At 32.7% G+C, this 18,545-nt stretch overlaps 1 protein-coding gene and 1 non-coding gene across 2 annotated transcripts in view; one reads left to right on the top strand and one right to left on the bottom strand.

Moving 5' to 3' along the window:
* Positions 1 to 18,545, bottom strand: part of LOC127175370 (cilia- and flagella-associated protein 46) — a 112,535-nt gene that overhangs the window by 63,065 nt on the left and 30,925 nt on the right. Inside the window, 11 exon segments of the mRNA XM_051126403.1 lie at positions 478 to 661; positions 2,482 to 2,632; positions 4,850 to 4,916; positions 5,069 to 5,234; positions 6,528 to 6,659; positions 7,171 to 7,352; positions 9,764 to 9,874; positions 10,046 to 10,189; positions 12,309 to 12,543; positions 13,521 to 13,733; positions 16,145 to 16,233. Of these exon segments, the coding sequence (XP_050982360.1) occupies positions 478 to 661; positions 2,482 to 2,632; positions 4,850 to 4,916; positions 5,069 to 5,234; positions 6,528 to 6,659; positions 7,171 to 7,352; positions 9,764 to 9,874; positions 10,046 to 10,189; positions 12,309 to 12,543; positions 13,521 to 13,733; positions 16,145 to 16,233 (1,674 nt within the window).
* Positions 3,117 to 3,187, top strand: trnag-gcc (transfer RNA glycine (anticodon GCC)). Its single transcript has one exon. It is a non-coding gene; the product is annotated as a tRNA-Gly (tRNA).

Raw genomic sequence — 18,545 nt, 5'->3', positions numbered from 1 at the left:
GCTGAACTTAATTCATGTCATTTTTAATTTAAAAATAACAATAACAACAAAAAACTTTTGATTTTAAGCCTTATATTAAAAAAAAAAAAAAAAAACTAATTATTTTGCCCCAAAAGTCTCATTAGAGAATTGTGGCATTTACTTTATTAAAAATATAATAATTATTATGTCCAGGAATAACAATTATTGATTTTGTATTGAAGTAGTTTTGGGGGAACTGTGCTTAATTGTATTGTTTGTTTGTTTGTTTTATGTTTTTCTCAAAACACAAATAATACATCAGTAATATATTTCTATATGTCTACAAATGAAACATGCAGTACATGTGTACGGCCAGCAGGTGTCACCACAAAAACACACAAATGCACAGACAAATGCATTTTAGCAATTCATTGATTGTAAACATGTAAGAAAGAAGAGATTACGCTTCAAAGAGTGAAAGAGTTCTGGTACAGAGGTGTTTTGTGCTGGTTTCACCTTCAGTGCTGTGATGGCGTTCTGATAGCAGTTGAGCCGCTGTTGTTTGTCTTTCGCACAGAGAGCTGCACGCCGCCACATCTGCGAGCAGACGATCTCACCCTCGTCACTGAACCGCTGCATGTCCAGCAAAACAGACTCACCCAGCCGGGCTTTGACCAGAACACGCTGCTTCAGCAAAACTCTAGTGCGTACAGAGAGAACATACCCGAGAATCAAATCAAATTGAGTTTCTTGACCCAGTGATGATTTTTGAGTGTCTGATCATTAATTTAATGCTATTGTAAGCATGCAAAAAAAAATGTATTGAAATAATCTTGAAAAAAATATTTAAAAAAAAGTAATTCTTAAAAAATACTACTAATTAGCCATTCACATTTCATTTATTTGTATGTATTTTGCCCCACGGGAATACAGCACATACACACACACATACACACACATACATATATATATATATACTTTTATTCACCAAGGATGTATTAAGTTAATAATTAAAAGTTTATTAAAAGTTAATAATAAATAATTTACATTGTTATAAAATATTTATATTTTGAATAAACACTGTACTTTTTAAACTTGTTATTCATGAAAGAATCCTGAAAAAAAAAAAAAAAAAAAAAAAAAAAAAAAAAAATCACAGGTTCCAAAAAATATTTGGCAGCACAACTGTTGATATTATCCAACATTGATCATTCTAATAATAAATCCGCATATTAGAATGATTTCTGAAGGATCATGTGACACTTAAGACTGGAGTAACAGCTGATAAAAATTCAGCTTTTCATCACAGGAATAAATTCTATTTTAAAGTATGTTAAAATAAAAAACATTATTTTATATTGTTAAAACATTTTGCAATATTACTGTTTTTTTTCTATATTTTTAATCAAATAAATGCAGCCTTAATGAGCATAAGAGACTTCTTTAAAGACTATTACAAGTCTTACTGACCCCAAACTTTTGAACGGTAGTGTATATATATATATATATATATATATATATATATATATATATATATTATAGAATTAAATTTATGGCCATTTTTAATATTTATTGCATGTATTATTTACATGACAGTTAGGCACATTTTCCCCACGATAACATTTATTTGATTACATTTAATTTGAATTACAATTCTATTAAAATATAATAATGTTATTTAAAATATAACAATGCTTGCATCTGGAAATAACAATTCTACATTTTTTATTGGTGTAGATTTGGGGGACATGTGGTAAATTATCAGGAAAATAATGCCAAAAATGCTAATTTAAAGCAACACATGCTCACACAGTGGCACAATTGGGTCCGCAGTACAGTATTGTATGTATCTATTTTATTTTATTTAATTTTTATTTACTCATTTTGTGTTTTGTTTTGTTTTTTTGGGGTGAAATGTGAGATTCACTCATTATGGAACACAAATTAAAATGTGCAGTACACACATATGACCAGCAGGTGTCACTCTGTGGCTCTTCGATTAATTCATGCAACTTAAAAATAAAGTCTTTTGAAATCCACAACTGTTTCCACTATACAAGTTCATCTTTGTTCTGGACTGTAACGAATTGTGCAATTGCAAACCGTACATTACATGTGAATGCCACTGTTTTTTCTACTCAAGCCGATGTTTGAAACTTTATTTTGCTAGCACTTTTCATGTAAACAGGCCTTCTTATGATGAATCACTTACTGTGTTACTCATTTCTATGTGAATGAATGTAAACACAAATGTGCTGTAATGAAGCTGTTCTACAGAGATCCACCAGATGGCGCCATTTACTGATAAACTCATTATTTGGGACCTGATAAGTTGTTTCTACACACACACACACACACACTAGTTCTAGAACAAATCTAATGCAGAAATCAGCACGGCTCTGTTCTGCGTCATTTCTATCACCTCCGGCTCTAGTTTTTCTAGTATTCAGTGACCCATTAAGTTCTGCTAATGAAAAAGGGCAGCTCTGGCAGCGGTGTGTGTTGAAGGGAAGGACTCACAGCCTGTGTTCGGTGTGTGGCATCTCCCTGACGGCCTCATCCAGCAGCTGCAGGCCTTTCTTCCAGTCACCAGCGTCTGCATGAATATGGAGCAGAGCGTTGAACACGGCCGCCCACACCTTCAGGTCATCATCAGCACTGCCAGCGCCTGCTGACAGAAACAGAGGAGGCTGCTGGGTGAGGAAACACGCCAAAACCAACCAGCACATTACACTAAACTCTCACAGCCAGTTACATTCATGAAGTCCCAGCTAACAGAAATATGCATTCCCGTTATGTTTCTTCTAAAATGAATATGAATGCATTTTTGGAGCATGTTAAGAGAAAACAACAACAACAAAAAAAAACACTGGTCATAACTTAAAAGGATATTACACCCAAAAATAACAGCCCTGCATGGAAAAACACTATGGAAGTCAATGGCTACCAGCAACTGCAAGGTCACCAACATTCTTCAAAGTATCTTCTTTTGTGTTTATCAGAAGAAAGAAATTCAAACATGTAGGAAAAAATTGAGGGTGAGTAAGTAATGACAAATGATTTATTTTTGGGTGAATTATCAGTTAAAAGATGTTTGATGGCAGCGTCTGCAGTGCAGTTTAAATCCAGCAGGTGGCTGCAGATCTTCATCATCAGCATTGGTGGTTCAGTGGTAGAATTCTCGCCTGCCACGCGGGAGGCCCGGGTTCGATTCCCGGCCAATGCAGATAAACATTTTCACTTTTTAAGTGTTAAAAATGTAAATCCCAATACACCTTGAAAGGAACGGTATCTAGTCCCCATTGACTTCCATTGTACTTTTTTCCATACTATGGGAGTCAATGGGTACCAGCAAACATTTGGTTACCCACATTCTTCAAAACAACTTCTTTTGTGCTCAACAGATGACAGAAACTCATAGAGGTTTGAAACAACATGAGGGAGAGTAAATAGACAGAATTATCATTTTTTTGGGTGTACTGTCCCTTTAAAGCTTCTGGACCATATTACTACACTGCAAAAAAATGATTTTCTTCTACAGCATATTAGCCTTTTCCAGTACAAATATCTAAACATTCTTAAATCAAGATCAAGACAAGCAAAATGGAAAAAGATATTAAGTCTTGCTTTCTGGGAAATTAATCAAAATGAAATGAATTTATGCTTAAAGCAAAAAAAAAATATATATATATTTGGATTGGATCTTTGGATTGGAAAAATAATCTTGTTTGTTGTTCCATTTTAATGGGTCATAAAACTCAATTAATGTGTGATCATTTAAAACAACTGAGAATTACACTAGCATGCAAAAAAAACAAAAAAAAAAAAAACTTTAGGAAAAATCTAATTCTTGAAAAATGTAATAATTTTTATTTGTTTTTGCCCCCAATTGTAATTAGTACAGGTATTTATTGCAATTTTTACAAATTATTACATGTATTATTTACAGTACATGCCTGGCACATTTCCCCTACATCAACTTGAAATTGAAAACTATATTACTGGCAAAAAATGATTTTTCAGCATTTTAGTCTTTTTCCAGTACAGTAAATCAAGATACATTTACATGACAAGCAAAACGGCATACTTTCTGGAAAATCAATCAAAATCAAGTGAGTTTATGCCTAAAACAAGAAAAAAATATCTGACAATGAGATTAGAAAAATAATCTTGTTTTCCCTTCAACCCCACTGGCATATTTTTTCCATTTCTTTTTATTTATAAACTTTCAAAAAACAAGACAATATTAGTCATTTTGCTAATCTTTGCTTATCTTGATTTATGAATGTTTAAGATATTTGTACTGGAAAAAGACTAAAATGCTGAGGAAGAAAATCATTTTTTGTAGTAACACATTATGGTTAAATATAATATACTGACAGTTTAAGGTAGCACTTTCTTTTAAGGTGTCCTTGTTACACATTACATGTATTTACTATTATAATAACAAGAAATTATGCATAGTTACATGCAAGTAACCCCAATCCTAAGCCTAAATGTATAGTAATTAAATGTATTTAATTAACATTACTCAGTAATTAAATGTATAATTAAACTGTAACAAGGACACCTTAAAAGAAAGTATAACCCAGTTTAACAATGTATGTAATATACTATATTATAACAATGTAATTATTTATAATTAACAGTTATTAGAAATATGACAAAGTGTTTTCTTACTGCCACAGCTTGCTACAGGAGAATACAGAATTGGAAGATTTTAGTGAAAACACATACGCATTTGCTACAGTATATAATCATAAACCACACAGAAGTGTAATATACAATCCTAATTCTGTAAAATTGGCTTTAGTAATATGATATAAGCGTAAATATACTGCATATTTGTCAAAGAAATGCTTAATTCATGTAAAAGCAAAATACTTACTTGCAGTATCTGGTGTTTCCATCACTGGTTTGTCACATTTGAGTCCAGATGCTCCTTTAGTTTTGCCCTGAACACACAAATATAAACATATTTAAATATCAGACAAATTTACCAGATGATCAAAAGAAAGCTTTCTGACAGCATCACATTCATCTGTATAAAATCACTCATGAGGTGATGGTGTTTGTTGATGATCAGTGTGTTTTTGTGGTGTCTTACGGCTGTGTGTTTGCTGTAGGTGCGGCTCATGGCCTTCAGGATGAGCTCGAGTTCTTCTCTCAGCTGTCGTCTGTCCCGTCCGGTGTCCAGCAGAGGCAGACAGGCGTTCCAGTAGTGAGCGGCTGCGGTCGCACACAGACTCCAGCTGCCCGCCTGCTCCGCAAAACTACAACAGACAACATCACAGATGCTCAAGAAACAAAAAGGTTGAAGTAACAGGACCGGAGAACTACATTTAGTATACAGTGAGCAGATTCTGAAATGGAAACCAGGGACATTTCGTAGTTTTGTGAGTTCATTAGTCAAAATAGCATTGAAATCTCACTTTTTATTATTTATGAATTAAAAATATATATTTTTGTACATTTTTTAAATTGTTTAATTTAATTTTATTATTATTATTTTTTTTTAGGAGAACCCTATATGCTTTTTATATAAAATAGAATGTAGTTAAAAATATACAAAAAATATTAAAGATACTATTTACTAAAAATACAAAATAGTAACCAATAGAAAAAAAAACAACAAAACAGTATTATTACAAAATTATTACTTTACAAAAACAAATTACATGAATAAAAAAATAAAATATATATTTTTAAAACATTTTCTATTCATAAATTAATATTTTCAATATAATCAATATTTAATAAACAGTAATCACATTTTTTTTTTCAATTTTGTTTTTGCTTATGGAAATGGTTCTTTACTCTCCCTAATAAGGCATGTTATTTTGCATTTTATTTATTTTTATTTTATTTTATTTTTCATTTTGAGTACAAAGCATGTGCTTTCTGAAGATGTAATTATTCAAAATATCATTGAAATATCAATAAATTCAAAAATGGGGTAATAGTAATAGTATTTAATAATAATTACATAGTAATATTAAAATTAATAATTGCTATGATTTTTGCAAGACAACTCTAACTACTTTTGAAAGAAAGAAACAAAGAAACTAAAATACTAAAAAAAAATAAATAGTTTAAAATATACTAAAAACATTAAACATGCTATTTTCTAAAAATAGTCGACAGTAACTAATAGCAAACAGATCAAAGCAGTACAAAAACACATTACACAAATTTAAAAATATAAATATGAGGTCATAGCACAAATAAAACTATTTAAAAATTATTTTTGCCATTTTCTAATTATATTTAACATTTTCAAATTTCACAAACAATGAATGCACTGTATACAGTAATTCAAACTTTTTTTTTTCTTTTCAAATGTTTTATGTTTGAGCACAAAGTATGCAATTGTGCAGGTTTAATTGTTAGTTGTTTTTTATTCATATCAGGGTGTCCTTTTTCACTCACAAACATTTTAAATGCAAAACAATCACACACCCTGTTCAGGCCTGTTATATAACACATACAAACATTATTACTTTAACATGAATAGTTAGGGATTCATTTGAATAATACGTTGAATAATCATGCAGTGGTGTTCAGACCTGACGCTGGCCCGCAGCATGTGCAGACCCTTCATATATCTGCTGTGATGACCTCTGACCTCATGGATCAAACTCTGACCTCTGACACACGCAGCACTGCTCAACATCTCCTGCACTGAACGCACGCTGAACCTGAACACACACACACACACACACACACACGGTTTTCACAAAGTCTATGGTTTTCTGTCTCTGTTTGGATGCGGTAAAACACACACAGATGAAATAGAAAACATCAGGCTTGTGGTTGCAGTTTCTCCCATCTCTGGTCCTAATTCTGATCTTGAAATTAGGGTTAGGTGAAAATGGTCTGAGAATTAAACGAATAGCTGTAATCTGGCTCAGATTCAGACAGGAATCATGTGTTTGTTGTTTTTCTGAGAATACAAGAGTTTTTCCACCACACAAATGGTTGTCAAAAGCAAAAATGTTATAAAATGCATCACATTTAGTGATAAAGTGTGACGCGCTCCAGCAAAACATACACTATTTTTGGAATCAGCAGCACAAAATTAGAGAAGTATTGGAAGTTCATTTAGCAAACAAGACAAGAAATATAGTTTATAGGTATAATTTTAGGACGTACTATATGATATATTTTGGTGCATTACTAAAGAGATGTACATATATCACTGGCACTCACAGAGCATAAACAGCTGTCTTCACTTTTTGTGTTGCGTTCTGCTCCAGCTGCAGTGCATTATGGGTGCAGGTCAGGACAAGGTCGTGGTCATGTGTCTGATGTGCAAACAGAGCGAGCTGCGTCCACACGTACAGCTCTACGACCGGATCTGACCACTGACAGCCTGACGCCATCTGAACCAGCTGAAGAAGAGAGACACTGGCGTTACTGATATATATGCAGCATCTCACAAAAGTGAGTTCAGCCCTCACATTTCAGCAACGTTTTTAGTATATCTTCTTAAGGAACAATACTATAGAAATGAAACTTGGATATATTTTAGAGTAGTCAATGTGCAGCTTGTATAGCAGTGTATATTTACTGTCCCCTAAAAATAACTCAACATAAAGCCATTATTATCAAAACAGCTGGCAACAAAAGTAAGTACACCCTAAGTGATAACAGCACTTTGTCATTTAACCATGCAAAGCCACATGTCCTATTCATCATGTTCATGTTTTTGCCTGCTTGACAGGACCGTACAAAGTTGTGTATCTTGTATTACAGCAGTTCAAATTTGGTGCTTTGAGTACAGTTCTCTCATACTGACCACTGGATGTTCAACAAGGCACCTCATGGCAAAGAACTCTGAAGATTTGAGAATTAGAATTGCTGCTCTCCACAAAGATGGCCTAGGCTATAAGAGGTTCAGTAACAACCTGAAACTGAGTTACAGTACTGTGGCCAGAGTCATCCAGAGGTTTTCCAAGACGGGTTCCATTCGTAATAGGCCTCGCAAGGGTCGATCAACGAAGTTGAGTGCTCGTTCTGTGCTTCAGGTGCAGAACCTGGCTTCAAAAAACAGATGCATGAGTGCTGCCATCATTGCTTTAGAGGTTGCAGAAGTAGAAGGCCCGCTTGTCAGTGCTCAGACCATACACTGCACACAGCAACAAGTCGGTTTGCATTGGCGTCATCCGAGAAGGAAGCCTCTTCTGGAGCTGGCTTACAAGAAAGCCCACAAACAGTTGCTGAAGACAACCTGTCCAAGAGCATGAATTACTGGAACCATGTCCTATGGTCTGATGAGACTAAGATAAACTTGTTTGGCTCAGATGGTGTCCAGCATGTGTGGTGATGCCCTGGTGACGAGTTCCAAGAAAATTGTGTCTCTCCTAGAGTCAAGCATGGTGGTGGTAGCATCATGCTCTGGGGCTGCATGAGTGCTGCTGGTACTGGGGAGCTGCGCTTCATTGAGGGGAACATGGATTCCATTATGTACCGTACATTTCTGAAGCAGAACATGAAACATGAACAGAAACTGGGCCGAACGGCAGTTTTCCAACATGATAATGACCCCAAACACACCACCAAGATGACAATTGCCTTGCTGAGGAAAGTGCAGGTGAAGGTGATCTGACCTGAACCCTACTGAGCACCTATGGGGCATCCTCAAGCAGAAAGTGGAGAAGCACCATGTGTGTAACATCCAGCAGCTCCATGATGTCAATATAGAGGATTTGAAGAGGATCCCAGCAACAACCTGCAGCTCAGGTGAATTCCATGCACAGAATGATTAAGGCAGTGCTAGATAACAATGGTGCTAACACTAAATATTGACACTTTGGACACAGTTTTGACAAGTTCACTTAGGGTGTACTCACTTCTGTTGCCAGCTGTTTTGACAATAACGTATGCTGAGTTATTTTTAGGGGACAGTAAATATACACTGCTATACAAGCTGCACATTGATTTCATTTCTATAATATTGTCCCTTGAGAAGATATACTAAAATGATTGCTGAAATGTGAGGGGTGCACTCACTTTTGTGAGATACTGTATATATATTACTCACTACATCTGATTGAGGGGTGAGAACTTCTGGAATTTGAAGATCAGGGTAAATTTAACTTGTTTTGTCTTCTGGCAAACATGTAAGTATCTTCTGTAGCCTCTATGTAAGCCTATTACTTAACGAAAAAAATATGATATTTATGCAAAATAAGACAAATGCACACATCTTCATTGTTTTCAAAAGTTTTCACCCCCAGCTCTTAATGCATGTTTTTTTTCTTCTGGAGCATCAGTGAGTGTTTGAACCTTCTGTAATAGTTGAATATGAGTCCCTCAGTTGACCTCAGTGTAAAAAGATGGATCTCAAAATCATACAGTCACTGCTGAAAAGGGTTCAAATACACAAAAATGCTGGAAAACCAAAGAATATGTGGGAGCTTAAGAATTTTTCTGAAGAACAGCAGCAGTTTAACTGTTCAGGACAAACAAGGGCCTCATGAGCAACTATCACTAAACAAAAAACACAGCTGTGGATCATTCACGTAACAACACTATTAAAATCAAGGGGATGTAAACTTTTGAACAGGGTCGTTTTTTATAAATCCAGCTATTATTTTTTTCTTAAGGACTATGTGTAAATGTCTTCTATGTGAAATATCTTATTCAAATCATACATGCATTTCATATGATCCCTCTTATTTTGGCAAAATAATTAACATTTTGCAGATTCTGAAAGGGAGGTGTAAACTTTTGACCTCAACTGTATGTATTATGTATATTAAATTATATTTTACCGGGTTGTAATGATAGCAGCTCTTACCACAGACAGATTTGGAACAGTAAACTCCATCAGTCTGGAGTTCCTGTTACACTGAAGCATCTCCACTGCGACCAGCACACGAGACACGGCCGTCACCGCCTCGTTTTGACTCTGCCAGAAACAAAACAAAGCAGTTACAGACTGGAAATGAGGAATATTAACCCTATAAAGCCTACTGATTCATATTTAATACACAAAAAGGTCAAAAGATCAAACTTTGCTGGTTAAAATCAACCATCTGACAATCCAAACACAGTCAGGTTGTTCAGCTGTTGTCGTCACCTGATCGTTGATGTCCAGTTTGTGTCCGATCTGTTGCTGAAGCAGCTGTTTAACGCAGACCCACGTGCTCAAGATCTGCTTCCTCACCGTGACGGGCAGCGGCTCAGTGTTTCCATTGGACAGACGCAGTGCAAACTCACACACCTGCAACACACACACAAACACACACGGTCAGGTATCAGCAGAACGCAGATGTCCAAACCTCATCCGTCCTCAAACTTTCTGCTCTTAAACTTCAGCCTTAGGCACAAGTCTCCAGTCTGCTAGAGCCGGCATGCTGCTCCACGTGTGCTTCAAACCGATAACAACACCAGCGAGATTAGCTTCTCACGTCGAGTGTGAAAAGAGCAGCGTTGGGAAAGTCGTTAGTGAATGATTTCCCTATTAAAAAGGCTTTCATGTGGAATTAGCGCTGATATGTGCAGCAAAGGGCCTGTAAATCTGCACAAAAGGCAGCAAAATGAAATTTAATTAGAGAGAATGTGAAAAAGGGAAGCTGGAAAATGCATGAGGTGTTAAACAGTGAATTTAGGGCCTGAATCTGATTTTTATGAGTCTCTTTTCTATATTCACTTAGATGAGAAAGACACGGTCATGCTTCTCAAAATAGCTAAATTTAAGGTTTATGAATTTGAATTGCATATAAAATTTCCATGCATTTGGATTACACAGTTTTAATAAACTAACAGACTTACTGTGATGCATATTTGTTTGTCATACATACATACATACATAAACACGTCAAATTTCTGCATCTATAGTACAAATAGTACAAACTGAATTGGTTTTTAAATACATAACCAGGTTTATATATTTATCAATAAAACCAATTTGTTTTCATCTCATGCATATTAACTAACTTATTACTGCTTGTTCCAAAGCTAGCCATATTTTAACCATATACATTTTTAATACATTTAATTGTTTTTACAATGAAGAGATTTATGCTGATTCTAAGCAATTTATAATTTATACAATAATATATAAATATTTATTTAATTATAGAATAATGAAAAAATGACAAAATAAAATATAAAGTAATTTATATATAATGCAAATATAAAACTATAGATTAAAAATAATAAAATAAATAATATATATAAAATAAGTATTTTATTAGAAATAAAATAATAAAATAAAATGATATATAAATAATCATAAAATTACAAAACAATGATACAGAGTATATATACAATAATTATATAATAAAAAAATAATACATAAAATATATAAATAATCATATAATTACATAATAATAATCTAACATAATATACAGAATAATTATATATATAATGCAATCATAAAATAATTACAATTGATTAAAAATAATAATAAAATAATATATAAAATAATTATTTAATTATAAATAAAATTATAACATAAAATTATATATATATATATATATATATATATATATATATATATATATATATAAATCACAATTACAAAACAATAATACAAAATATATAGATTAGATAAATAATTATGGAATAATACATTAAACATAAAATAATAAATAATATATATAAAACACAAAAAAAATAATCAAATATATAAAAAAATATAAATAAACATTAAAAAATAGCCAAATATAATAATATATAAAATTAATAAAATAAATTATATACATAAAATAATTCTGTTATTATAAAATAATAAAATGTGCAGCTAATATATCATTGCTTATTCCACATATAGTCATATTTTAACCATTTTCATTTTTAATACATTTAATTATTCTCACAATGAGCAGATTCATGCCGATTCTAAGCAATCTGAATAAATGCATTTTGAAAATAAAATAAATTAAAATAGATGCAAACGGGTTGCATTAGTTTTCTAATTTTGTTATGAATGTGTGCATGCTATTTTAACTTTACATCATGAAAATGTGAAAAGGTGACATTAGATCTTCTGAATGTATAATATAATATGTCAAGCTGAATTAACACACAGCAAGTGAAAACAAACAGTGACAGGTTTGTGATCAAGATCATCAATTAAAACAAAATTGCATTTACTCCAAGCTAATTTAAACTCTAATTTAATTCATATGGTGCTTTGCTTGTTTTAAATTCAGTGTCTGCCTCCAATCCTCCAATCCTCAAAGCCCCTCGTCAGACAGTTTATTCACAGAGCCTAATTATGGTCTGAGATCACCCACAATGCTTTGCACAGGGGCTTTTTCCCAGGTGAGCTCTCACTTGCATGTGTGTGTATGTAGATAAGCAGTGTTTTTGTTTACTGAGAAACAGCCGCTCACCTCCAAAGCTTTCTTTACGTCCTGCACGGCAGCCGCGTCCAGCTGAGGGCCGAGGGTCAAGCCGGATTTCTCCACACTCTTCCCTCGTACTTTCTTTGTCTTTTCGGCTGGCAGCTGAACGCCTCCCTTCACGGCATCCTGCGATTCCTGATTGGCGCGTGCAGACGTCCCGAACCACGGCTGGATGAGTCCCTGAGCCACGGCGTCACAAAGCATGACCAGAAGAACAACCTCCCTGAACACAAAGCACAGACATGAACGATCTACAAAAAAAAAAAAAAAAAAATGAAAAAAAAAAAAAAATTATATCTAAATAACCATATAACTATAGAATAATTAAATAAAATATGTATTTATTTATTTATTTAGTCATTTAGCAGACGCCTAACACAGTACATGTAGCAAGTTTTTTTTATATAATAAATAAAAAGAAAACTGATAGAATAGAAAAATAATAGAGCAAGCTAGTGTTAGAGGCTTTTTTTTTTTGCTGTATAATAAATAAAAAGAAAATATTATAAACTAAAAAATATATATTTAAAAAAATATATTAAAAAATATAATTATAATTAAATTAAAATGATATTTTTATAAAATTAAAAAATATATAAACTAAAAAAATCCAAATATTTATATAACTAAAGAATAATTAAACAAAAAATATTACAGTTATTCAATAAAAGAAAATAAATAAAATATAGTGCATAATTAAATAATCACCTCTCCTCAACAAGATGACAACAAAGGATGACATACACACTGAACTTTAATATTTAGTGTAAAATAATAAATAATATATAAAACAATTATTTTACAGAATAATTAAATAAAACAAAAAATAACATCATAACATCATAATATATAAAACAGTTATACCATTACAACATAATTAAACAGGATAATATAAAATATAAAAATAAAACAAAAAAATAAATAAAAAACAAAATAAAACAAAAAAATAAAAAATAAAATAAATTAAAAATGTAAAAATAATAAATAAATAAATAAACTGAAAATTAAATTAAATTTTAAAAAATTAAATAAAATGTAAATAATTTTAACAAAACATGATTTAAGGAATCATTTATGTTTGGAGCACAAACGATGCATGTTTGATGCCCAGACTGAATTTTAATACTTAGTATTAGAAGTTTCAGCACTAATCACTAACTACTAAATAAAACCACTAAGTAACACAGCCTCATATCTTACCCAGCATGCCCTGTCTGTCTGAGCAGCTCTACCAGACGTCTGAATGTGGGCAATAGGAGCTGATGCCCTCCGGTGGCCAGCAGCCAATTATTATAGTTCCACAAATATACAGCTGCATTAGCCACCAGCCAATCCTCACACAGCTCCGCCCCAAGCTCCGCCCCTCGCAGGAAACTACCTGTGGCATAAGCTGATAAATCCTTGATCCAATCACTGAGAAAAGACAAAAAAGACAACCAATGATAGTTAACAAAAGTTATGTTGCAGCAGTTTTAAATCAATGATGCCAATTTATGTCGATACTGTAATAAAATTATTTTATAAACATTATATTTATTAGTAAGGACCAACTTAAACACCACTAATAAAATTATAACATAATAAAAAATAAAAATATAATTATAGAGTTATAATTAAATAAAATGATAAAACATAAATTAAAAAATAAATATCAAATAGTAATACATTTATATAATAATTTAAACAACTTCACATCCATTATTATTATTATTAGGATCATGAATTATAGCTCTAAAACAATTAATTTATATTAATTTACTGACACTACTGACAACTTTATAGCATTTTTTATTTTATTTATTATTATTATTATTATTATTATTTTCTTTTAATTATTTATTCATTTTTAAACAATTTCTACACCTTATAAATTTACAATGATGCTTTATGTGTTGCTATATATTAATACACAGTAATAATGTAGTATATATTTGCTCAGATCAGTAAATAATTCAATATTTTGTCACAAAAAGTCACCTGATGCAGAGTAATATCAACCTAACCTCAACTAAAGACTTAATTTTACTATTTAACTATTCTGTTGTATTCATTATTTAATTACACACTACTACTAATATAACACTGCTATTTAAGATTAATTTTAATGTTGTTTTGTACTTTTATGTGCCTTTATGCCACCACAATAATCACTTGCATACCGCTGGCGATCTGCACTTGCACCATAATATTTATTTAAATGCGACGCTGCAGCTTGTTTATTTGCTAACTGAATCACACTGACTCCAGACAATCTGCGCAATGACAATAAAGCTGAATTTAATTTAATCTGATCACATTTGGACGACCGATTCATATTAAAGCAGCATGTGTAATAGTTTGTGTTGGCGATGCACAGGGCGTCTGCAGAGACTTGTTTATCTGGCTGCGAGTCAACCTTATTGTTTCATGCGGCTTATAATTTGAGAAAGTCATTTAATGCATGCTGGGATGTGGAATGGAGCGGCTCTCTGTGATTATCTTGTCTGTTCAGGTCCACATCAGGAGCTCAATATTACACGCTGATCATTCGGCGCGCCCAATCGGTTTGTGAGACGAACGCATGTTGTACAGAGACAAGGATGCATCTTATGTTTCCATATCATGTAGGTATGTAAATGAATCAGTGTCTACACTACGGCTCAAAAGTTTGGGGTCTCTTATGCTCATCAAGGCTGCATTTATTTGATCAAAAATACAGAAAAAAAACGTAACATTGCAAAACGTTTTTACAATATAAAATAATAGTTTCTATTTTAATATACAATAAACTATAATTTATTCCTGTGATGCAAAGCTGATTTTTCATCAGCTGTTACTCCAGTTATAAGTGTCACATGATCCTTCAGAAATCATTCTAATATACTGATTTATTATTAGAATTATCAAATGTTGGAAACAGTTTTTTTTTGGAACCTGTGATTCTTTTTTTTAGGATTCTTTGATGAATAACAAATTAAAAATAATTTTTCTAACAATGTAAATCTATGTTATCACTTTTTATTAATCTAACACATCCTTAGTGAATAAAAGTATTAATTTCTTTCAAAAAAGAAAGAATATAAATGTACTGACCCCAAACTTTTAAACAGTAGTGTATCTTGTTAGAAAACCTTTCTATTTTAAATAAATGCTGTTCTTTTTAACCTTTTATTGGTTAAAGAATCCTGAAAAAAAGTATCACAGGTTCCAAAAAAATATTAAGCAGTACAACTGTTTTCAACATTGATAATAAATCAGCATATTAGAATGATTTCTGAAGGATCATGTGACACTGAAGACTGGAGTAATGATGCTGAAAATTCAGCTTTAATTAGAGATATAAATTAAATTGTAATGTATATAAATATAGAAAAACATTGTTTTACATTGTAATAATATTTCACAATATTACTTTTTTTCCTGTATTTTTAATCAAATTAACACAGCCTTGATGTGCATAAGAAACTTCTTTAAGAATGTTTTTTATAATTTAAAATCTAACTGATCTCAAACTTGTGTGCAGCAGTGTATATAGTGTATATAATATGTGTGTGAGTGTTAGTTGAAACAAAATAACATTTCTCATTTTTTATAGGTTAACTTAATATAAATGAGCTAAAATAATTAATGTGTTTGTAAAAAAAAAAAAAAAAATTAAAACTAAATTTTAATTATGAATTAATTAATTATAAAACTGAAATATTAAAAAAATAAAAATATATAATAATAAAATAAAAAAACGAAAACTTTAATTAAAATTAAAGTGAAAACAGAAAATATAAAAACAAAATACAATTCAAACTATTAACAAAAAAATGTATATCAGTGATAACAGTGAGAATCACCTGTAGAGGTTCCAGTGGGCGTCGTCTTCAGGTGCTACAACAGAACCGTTCAGCTCCACCCCCTCAGAGCGGAGTTTAAGGATGGTTACCTAGGCAACAAAATACTGTGCTTTATGGGATGCCAGTTGATGATAACTCGTGTTCGCTTCAGAAATGTTGTTACGCATCTAGAAGTCACTAAGTATTTTTAACAACAAATACATATAGTGTGAAAAGAAAGAAAGAAAAAAAGAAAAAAAGATTTGTTGAATCAACTTAAAATAATTTGTTACTCTTCTGCCTTAAAATTTTAAGTTCAGTCAACTCAAATAATGTTAAGTTGTACTAAGTAAAAACTTAGATATTTAAGCTTAGATATTTAAGTTGACTAAACAAAACATTTGGTTTGTTAAACTTAAAAGCTGGGCTTGTTACCCAGCTACCTTAAATTTTTAAGTTTAATGAGCTCAAATATCTATGTTGTCACTTAGTACAACTTAACATTTCAAACTAACTAAACTTTAAAGTGGTCATCGGATGCTAAGTTCACTTTTTCATGCTGTCTGAACATTAATGTGTGTTGTCAGTGTATGTACAAATCTACACTATAATGATAAAAATCCATGCAGTGGTTTTTAATTAATCTGTAAAAATAATATCCCCTTTTTCAAATCGAGTCGTTCTCAGATGCCTGTCGTTGTGGCGTCACACCAGCAGAGGCCGCTCCCACAATAGTTGATTGACATGAGTGTTTTACCTCAGATCAGCTGTAACAGTCCGACCTCTTTGTTTCGATGCCGAAGCAGGGATGTAAGTTAGACAAGAATATCTCTGATTGAGTGATTGAGGTGTTGTGTTGCTGGATGTAATAATGAACATAGTGGTCATCATTTACTCCCGACATCTGAGCCGCTGAAGATGCAGTGGATTACGTTTGTTTGTGAAGGGAATGCGCCTCCCGATCTACATATATCCGTCTGTTCACGCAAATCATTCGTGATCCAGCTTCACTTACAGCAGAAGTGAGTATAAGGTTTTTTTTTATGAATCTTTGCGATCGCCTTTCCTAATAATGTGCTAGTTAGCAAGTTTAGCGGCTAAACGTGCTAAAGTAAACAGGCTTGTCACTCCACAGAGAGAAGAGAGGGGCGGGGCGAGCAGAGCTCATTAACATTTAAAGCAGCCTCGACCAGAATGAGATGAATTTTGCAGAGCTGATTTTGTCAAGGTAAAAAGGGTGTTGTTTTACACAACCATTGAGAATTTTTAACCAAAGTATATTATAGACTTTTCATTAAGACCCTAAAGAATCATATCAACTTGTGGAAAATGGGCATCCGATGACCCCTTTAATGAGTTGACTGAACTTAAAATTTTAAGGCAGCCGGGTAACAAATTATTTTAAATAGACGCAACAAATTGTTTTTTAAAGTGTAGTGGGAATACGGGGGAAAAAAAATCAGCTAATTTTTATTCAGACTTAAACTGAGCAAAAACATGAATCTGCAGCAGATGCTGATATTTATATGATGAAATTCTGATGTTTATAATGTAAATCAATGAGATCCTGATGATCAGATTATAGGGTTTATAGGGTTCATGAAATGAGTCAGCGTCGTCTGTGTAGACGGGACTGATGGGAGCGAACGGCCCGTACGGTAACGCAGGATGACTGAGGATCAAAGGCGCTCAGGTCCATGAGGGAAGCCTTTCACTTCCCCCGGATGGCACACGCATCAAATTAAAAGGACGTCTTTTGAAAAATCAACCCCTCCAAAATAAGAGGAACATGTTCGCTGAGAACAAAGTGATGCGTTATCAAAGAGAAGTTGCTCCGACAGGCCTCTGCTTTTGTCAAGGTCATCGCTTCTGTGTCTCGCGCTCCATTCGTCGTGCCAAAATCTCTATCCGCAGTTCAAAGGAAAGGCGTCTCTGAAGACATAATTACACAGATGATCCTGGAGGTCTAATGCAGTCATTAAAAAAACATCACTTTATTGAGTGGGACATCTTCATTTTCTTGATTTCCAAAAATGTTTAAAGAAGTAGTTCACCCAAAAAGACAACCCTTTCATTATTTACTGACTCCAAACCTTGTTTTTACTGTTGAAAACACAAAAGAGAATTTTCACGCAGCTCATTTTCATGTGACACTTACACAAACACTATTTATAAACTCTCTGTTTGTGCTCTACTGAATAAAGTAAATCATAGCGAGTAAATGCTGACAAAATGTTGAAAGCGAGCAGTTCTCAGATGTCTCTTCATTGCACCAACGTACCAAAAACAACTGCTGATGTTCAGAAATGCTAACAACCTAATTAAACTCATTAGTTCCTGTCTGGAGTTGATTTAAGGTGAGACACTTCAGGCAAAACCAATGCCTTTCATGCACTAGTTTTTGAGATTTTCCTCAATTTTA

This window comes from Labeo rohita, chromosome 13, assembly GCF_022985175.1.
Source record: "Labeo rohita strain BAU-BD-2019 chromosome 13, IGBB_LRoh.1.0, whole genome shotgun sequence".
NCBI lineage: Eukaryota > Metazoa > Chordata > Actinopteri > Cypriniformes > Cyprinidae > Labeo > Labeo rohita.
Note: the sequence above shows the minus strand (reverse complement) of the source record. Positions and strands in the feature narration are given on the sequence as shown.